Source organism: Triticum urartu, chromosome 7 (assembly GCF_003073215.2).
Source record: "Triticum urartu cultivar G1812 chromosome 7, Tu2.1, whole genome shotgun sequence".
NCBI classification, from domain to species: domain Eukaryota; kingdom Viridiplantae; phylum Streptophyta; class Magnoliopsida; order Poales; family Poaceae; genus Triticum; species Triticum urartu.
Window position 1 is genome coordinate 124993121 of NC_053028.1, and position 7600 is coordinate 125000720.

The 7600-nt window shown below is 44.2% G+C and overlaps 1 protein-coding gene and 1 non-coding gene across 9 annotated transcripts; one reads left to right on the top strand and one right to left on the bottom strand.

The window, feature by feature from the left end:
* Positions 1-804: 804 nt before the first annotated feature.
* LOC125521256 lies at positions 805-6769 on the bottom strand. 8 transcript variants are annotated; one of them, XR_007289120.1, is made up of 4 exons: positions 6366-6769; positions 6161-6262; positions 1947-2056; positions 805-1602 (listed from the first exon to the last, which is right to left on the bottom strand). XR_007289120.1 is itself a non-coding variant. In XM_048686322.1 (4 exons), exons 2-4 carry the CDS (start codon positions 6209-6211, stop codon positions 1287-1289), a joined length of 537 nt encoding a protein of 178 aa, XP_048542279.1. In that variant the 5' UTR covers positions 6212-6262; positions 6366-6769; the 3' UTR covers positions 805-1286. The 8 variants fall into 8 exon arrangements, 2 of the variants coding, with proteins under 2 accessions (XP_048542279.1, XP_048542280.1); XR_007289119.1 differs by having other exon boundaries at positions 805-1881; XM_048686322.1 differs by lacking the exon at positions 1947-2056 and adding an exon at positions 1712-1881.
* Positions 6770-6865: 96 nt separating this feature from the next.
* On the top strand, positions 6866-6938 carry TRNAA-UGC. Its single transcript has one exon. It is a non-coding gene; the product is annotated as a tRNA-Ala (tRNA).
* The last annotated feature ends 662 nt before the right edge of the window (positions 6939-7600 follow it).

Sequence of the window (7600 nt, forward strand, 5' to 3'; positions counted from 1 at the left end):
TGTCGTAGCCGGCCGTTGGCAGCTCTCTGCATTGTCGCGCCCAAGCAACCTCCATTGACAACGGACGGCGCGTTGCTTTTCCCCAGTGTGCATGATCCTTCAGCCGCCCTCTTTTGTGTGCATCTGTCTTTCACTTCTGTATGTATGACAGGTAGGCAAAGCATGATCCTTCAGCCGCCCTCCTTTGTGTGCATCTGTCTTTCAGTTCTGTATGTATGACAGGTAGGCAAAGCATTCACCCGAGCGGTGAAAACCTAAAAGAGTGCTATGTATTTCTCTGGTTCTTGGTTGGCAAAGTATTCACCTGAGCGGTGAAAACCTATAAGAGCGAGCGACTCCTCTCCTCTCTCTCTGTTTTCTATTTCCTCTTAAACCTACACAGAGGGCTACAGTCGACCGCAAGGGCAAAGGACCAACGATGAAGTGGTAATTCTTTGATCATCTTCGTCTCCATTAGCATATATAGTAAGTGTATTTTAAATCTATGTTTAAACTTTGTATATTGGTCCAGATTAACTGTCATGTATGCTCGACTCCTCCTTGCCAGTACTATGAAAGGCGCACCCGCTGCTGCAATCAGACGGTGCGGGCCGACCTAGGCTTTCGATCAAACCGTCTACCAAAAAAGAAGATCAACAAACAAGCAAAAACGAAAAAAAAAAGATAAGCAAACAAGCAAAAACAAAACCAAAAAAGAAATAATCAAATCAAACTTTTGGAGAACCAAATCAAAATCCAAACCAAGGCTTTCAAGTTCAAATGAAATTCAAAATAAACAACAGAAATGAAGTACTCCCTCCATCCCGAAAACATGTCACGGGCGTAGTTCATTGATAATTTTGCAAAAAAAACCCTCATGGTTTCAAAAGCATTTCAAACAAATCCCTCCGCCCCGTCTTCTTCCTTTCAAAAGCATTTCAAACAAATCCCTCCGCCCCGTCTTCTTCCTCCGCCCGTCGCCTGCGCGTCGCCAGGGGCCGGTGCCGCCCAGCTGTGTGATTCGCCAGGGGCCGGCGAGCCCAGCTAAGCTCCTCCGCCGTCGCCAAGTACAAGCTCTCACCGCCATCGGCAGTTACCTCCTCCACCGCCGCAGCCCAGACCTGCGCCGCTGCGGTCCCCTCCCGCTTCGATTACCTGCGGGCGTCGCTGGAATCTCCCGCTACGTCTTCCGCGAGGCCGTGCGCGTCCCTCCTCGAGCTCCCCTGCATCCTCCTGAGCTCGCGCACATCCTCCTCGTGCTCCCGTGCATCCTCTTCGAGCTCCGGCGCGTGCGCCGCCGTGATCCCCTATTGGCGTCGCCGGAGCCTGCCTCCATGGTCCGGTGGACCAGGAGCTCGCGCACGTGATCCTCGATCTCCAGCGCGACCTCGTCGATCTCCCACGCCCGCGCACCCGTGCTGCTCCTTCTCCCCTACCAACGCACCCGTGCGGCTGCTTCTCCCCTGTCGCCGGTGGTCTCTGCCCGTGCTGCTGCTGCTCCACTGACCCTGCCCGTGCTGCCGCTGCTCCACTGACCATGCCCGTGCTGCTGCTGCTCCACTGAGCTGCCCGTGCTGCTGCTCCTTGACCCTGCCTGTGCTGCTGTTGCTACTACTCTGCACCCTGAAGAAGGTACAGTAAAATTGTGTGATGGTGATGTAAAACTTCAATTGGTACTTCTGCTTATGATGGTGATGTAAAACTGTATGTGACAAATGGAGCAGAAAAATACTTCTTCTTATGGTGAAGTAGAGTAGCATCTTGATCCAATTGACAAATTGAGCAGAAAAATACTCCTATCCAAATGACGAAATCTACTGAATTCTTGTAAAAATGTCTACTGAATTTGCTCCATGCTCTAAACAGAGTACTCCTATAGTAAAGATGCTTCAAGATGGGCCTCTACAAAAAAGCAATAACAGTTGATTACTAAATTTGTCACAAAAGGTATAGGCTAGAGTTCAGACCTCCCATCATTTTGCATGTTTTGTTATTCAAGGGATGCACCAGGAGGTCTGCAATTTGAGGCTAAAAGTTTCAGAGATGAAAAGTTGCTCTAATCTCAGGAGCATTGAGCCTACATGAAAAAATAATGTCAATATCAGGAACTAATTCACATATGTTGGACAATATCAGGAACTAATTACTGAAGCAAGGAAGTGTTAACTGAACTGAAACTAAATGACCATTTAAAATGACAAACTACTCCTAAGTGTGATGATTGCAACACAAAATCTGCTTCTGAACTGAAATCTGCTCCTGCAGAGAGAGAAACAAAAATAAGCACCAGTTCAACCATGCCAAAGTATTTCCAAACCGATACTCCTAGCAGATCAGCAACACATGTCCTCTGGCTACTCCAAGGATACTATTACAGTGTTACTCCTACTGTAGTTTTTTTCCTGCTGTAGTTGAAGCTACCCCTATTCCTACTTCTACTCTAGCTGCAGTAAGCAATATAGGACAACATGGATCTGAATTAATCTAAATTTAAAGTGCCCAGCGGATACAAATCTGACTGGAAACAAAAATGACAGGACTGGCAGAATTTTGTTTACTGAATTTTGCTTTCAAAATTGCTGCTGATCATGGTCATGGTCATTTGCAATCTTCAAATTTTGGCTTGAACATGATACTTTTTGTTTAATCTGGACATGTGTATGGAGTACTCATGATCATATCTACTCATGATCATAATCTGAAAATTCAGTTAAAATGCAGTGTTAAAACTGTAGATATCTACTCATGATCATATCTAGCAGAACTAGTGCAAAAGTGTTGACAGTAGTACTCCTCCTACTACTTTGTGTGTGTGTATTCTTGTTTGACTAGTGCAAATGCATTTCTTGTTTGACTTGCATACTCATTTTGTGTGTATATATTCTTGTTATGGTACCATGGTGTACTCATCTTTTTTCATTGATGGCAGGAAACATAACTATGGATTTGAACTTGATGCCTCAAAAGGAAGAACATGAAACTATTGATTTGAACATGATGCCTCGAGAGGAAGACGATGAAGGTATTAATTTGAATTTGATGCCTCAAGAGGAGGAACCTCAAGTGGCAGAGAATGTACCTATGGATTTGAACTTGATGCCTCAAGAGGAAGACGATGAAGATATGAATTGGATGCCTCAAGAAGATGAAGGGAAAGAGGATGAAGCTCAAGAGGAAGAGGATGAAGTTATGAATTGGATACTTCAAGAGAAGAGAAGAGAATTGTCAGATAAGGAGAGGCATGGTGTTTACTTCGCCTTGCTGGTAATCGAGCTCAGAGATGGGTCTGTTCAACCAGAAGACAAGCTGCTAGTCTCAAACCTGTTGGACATAAGTGTACGATCTGTTGAAAGAATCTGGGAAGACGCCAAAAAGCAAATTGCCGATGGCAAAGAAGTAGATGTCTCAAGCAAGAAGCCGGGAAGATCTGGCCGAAAGAGAAAGGAGCTAGATCTAGAGAGGACCTCAACAATCCCACTGAATAAAAGAAGAACAATTCGATCTCTGGCACGGTCTCTAGGTGTGGCCCGATCGACCCTACATAAGAGGTTCTAGTTGAATGAGCTCAACCGCATCACAAGCACCGTGAAGCCTCACCTCAAGCTAGAGAACAAGCTCGCGGGATTGAACTTTTGTATGTCCATGGTCGATGACAATTCGATCTCAACTTCTCGAGCTATGTTCAAACCAATGACGAATATGGTTCACATTGATGAGAAGTGGTTTGACATGACGAGAGTGAAGAATAGTTACTATGTACTTCCAGGAGAGCCTAAACCGAAGCGCACCGTGTCAAACACTCACAGCATTGGGAAGGTAATGTTCCTAACAGCTGTTGCCAGGCCTCGATATAACAATGAGGGGGAGCTAACATTCGATGGGAAGATCGACATTTGGGCATTCGTCGAAGAGAGTGAGGCGAAGCGGACAAGTCAGAACAGAACAAAGGGAACAAAAGTGTTGACATCAGTGAAAGTAACCAGGCCTGTGTGCAGAGATTATCTGATCAATAAGGTTATCCCGACAATTCAGGATAAGTGGCCTGACGATGATGAGGGAGCAACAATATTCATCCAACAGGATAACACAAAGCCTCATGTCCTTCCCAATGATGTAGCTTTTCGAGAAGCTGTGGAACAAACTGATCTTGACATCCGATTGCTACAACAGACCCCAAATATCCCTGAGTTAAATTGTTTGTACCTCTGCTTGCATAACTCTCTCCAGTCTCTAACCGACTGCAGGTCACCTACAAACATCCAGGAACTGGTATAGGGCGTGGAAGAGGAATTCGAGAACTACGATCCCGACAAGTTGCACAGAAGCTTTATCACATTAGAGGCAGTTATGTTTGAAGTTATGAAAGACAAAGGAGGAAATCAATATAAGTTGCCCCACTTGCATAAGGATCGCTTTCAGAATGCTGTACTGGAAATAACCAATGTATATTGCGACAGTCGGGTAGTTGTTGATACTAGGGCCACTATAGAAGAAATGGAAATTTCAATAGGAAAAGAAAATGAAAGGAAAGAATTAGCTAGAGAAGGGAAAAGAAAAAAAAAGTAAAGGGAAGGGAAGGGAAGAAGTGGCCAGAGAAAGAATGTAGTCAAGAGGGGGCAAAGAGGCCCTTATGTCATGTAGTCAGGTGCTCCTTGTGTATGTCTTGTGTAATCTTGTGTCAAGAGGGGACAAAGAGAACCTTATGTCATCTCCTTGTGTATGCCTTGTCTAATCCTTGTGTTATTGAATTTGGGTTATTTGGATTAATTGAATTATCTGGGTTATTTAGATTAACTGGATTAATTTGGATTATTTGAATTAATTTGGGTTATTTGGATTTATTTGAATTGATTTGGATTAATTTTAGTTATTTGAATTAATTTAAAATATTTGGATTTATTTGAATAATTTGGATTAAAACTGAATTTGTGCTAACTTACTTTGCAATTTAGGACAATATGGATCTGATCAACAATAGAAAAATAGAAGATGTATTGTCAATACAGATTTGGACTTGTACTCCAAATGAAGCAAAACTCTTACAAATTTTCAGTTTCAATATGGGATAGAAATATAACATCAAGCAAAACTCTTGCAATTTTTCAGTTTCAATTTTCTTGCGAAGCAAGTGCCCCATTTTACAGACTGTCAAAAAGTCATAGTACTCCAAATTAACTTCTGCTTAGTGCTAGAGCAGGTCTTCTAAGCTAAGATCCTAATTAACTTCTAAGTACCTACACAACATAAGATAGTAGTGGTGGTAATCCTTCTGCTAAATGCTAGAGCAGATCTTCTCAGCTAACAAAAGAATATGAGGTTTGCATGGTTTGTATGGTGGCTCCAGTAATAAAATTGTAGATATCTACTGATGATGATATCTCCTTGGGGCCCAGTGGTTGACAATATTACTTCTGCTAGTATTTTCAAGATTCAGTGCCATCAAACACAGAATCAAAGACATAATGTGGGAGTAGTAGTGGATATTTATTGCCCATGCTCATTATTCACTTCACAAGGTTATCTAGTACTCCATCAAAAACAGAATCAAAGATGGCATGGCATGCTTGATGTGATGTAACTAATCTTTGCGCCATAATCTTTGCCATTTTAGAAATGCACTAATTAAATTTCTAAAATGAAGCTATAGATATACAGTGTTCTGTTCTGACAGTAGCTAGGTACTGTAGATATGATAGCTGAAGTTTCAGAACAGAGGAGAAGGAAAAAGTAGGAGTAGTCACTATAATTTCAGTTAACTAAAAACAACAACTCTGCAAGTTGAGGTTTAATTTACAGGAGTATCTTGAACTTTAAAAGTGCAGTCCTAACTTGGATATTTAAAATGCTATTGGGACAGTACTAATTTCAGAGTTCATAGTTCATGACTGAATTTAGAGACAATATAAATCTTACAGAAAACAAAATTATTCAGAGATCGAATGCTTGCAAAACTGTTCAGTTATCTGTGCAAAATTGTCCAGTTAACTGTGCAAATACTCCAAACTCTAAACTAGCAGAACTAGTCCAAATATTCCAACCAGAAAATGAATAGATTTTACACACATTCAGTGAAGTGGTTCAGAAAATGAACAGATTTTACTCACATTCAGTGAAGTGGTTCAGAGATTCACAAAGTTCAGAACATTTGAGTAACAGAGAAGATGGAGATGTAAACACTGACCATCAATGCACATGTTGAGGTGTTCATCTTGTTCTTGCACCGCTGCGTCATAGCAGTAGCTGATTATTCATCTTGTTCTCTGTTCGTACCGTCAGTAGACGCCTTTATCAAACAGAGAACTGACTCACTTCAGGGCAAATGAGAAAAATTTACAACAACAACAACGAGGTGGTCGAGGTCCACGAGGGCGTAGCGCACGGCGTACTTGAAGGCGTGCCCTGCTGGCCACCGGCGCGAGTGCCGGACGCGGCAGCACAGTGCCGACGCTACCGAGGGCAGCAGCAGCCAGCTGAAAATCAGCTCCGTGAAGGCGAAACTCTTGACGTTGGCCGAATAGAGGATCTCGCCCTCACTCCGTCACGTCGACGACATCGTCGTCGTCGACGGCGAGGACGACACCTGGCTGCTCATCGGCCTTTACGTTGTTGTTGGTGGTCCGGATCCGGCGCCTCCGGGCTCTCCGGCGGCAGTTTCGGCGCAGCCGGAGCAGAGCGCGGCGGTAGCTGGGGAAATTGAAGATCTTTTTGAGGAAGGGGGGAGCTTGGGGAGGCAGGCGGGCGGCAACTGCGGCAGCGGAGCAGGAGGCAGCTGCAGCGGGAGAGCGGGGGAGCAGGGGGGCCCATGGAGGTAAGTCTTCGCGTCGCAGAAGTAGGACAGAGTTTAAAAGTTTGAAAAGGTAATACTAGAAAAAATTGAAATGAGCAAGGGGATGTAGCTCAAATGGTAGAGCGCCCGCTTTGCATGCGGGAGGCACGGGGTTCGATCCCCCGCATCTCCATAATTTTACTATTCTTGCGCAATTATTAAAGTACTACTAGGTAATTGCCCATGCGTTGCCATGGAAATGTAGATATGTATAGCTCAAACGACACATATAAATAAATAATCCATTTATCTTTCCCTGAGTTACACCACACATGCAAATGCATGTTCTGCCCTTATTCTACTTTTGGCTCGCCATGAATGGAATATTGTCATCAATCCTTCTCTCCAATTGTCCTTGACAAATATTTTCCCAATTATTATTCTTCCAGAATAATATACATACATGGCCACAATGAATATTATTAGTAATGAACTGATGATGCACAAGCATGGCCTCATCATGTTATTATGTATCTTAATAGCCAAACAAGCCCTTTTTTCATTTATCAAGAAACTAACCTTAATACTGGGCCCAATCATGCAAATACATAAGACCATGCTAGACTAAATAATAAATTCGAATCATCGCATACATACAAATAATTTTTCTCGGTCCGCACGGGGCGACGCGGGCGGCGACGCAACCCTAGCCGCCAAGCCTCCTCCCCCCCCCCCCCCCCCCCCCCCCCCCCCCCCCCCCCCCCCCGCCTCGCCGCCGCGAGAGGGGTCACCGGCGAAGTCCGCGCGGCTGCCAGGGAAGGTGGCGGCGAGGCCGTGCCGCTCCGTCTCCACGCG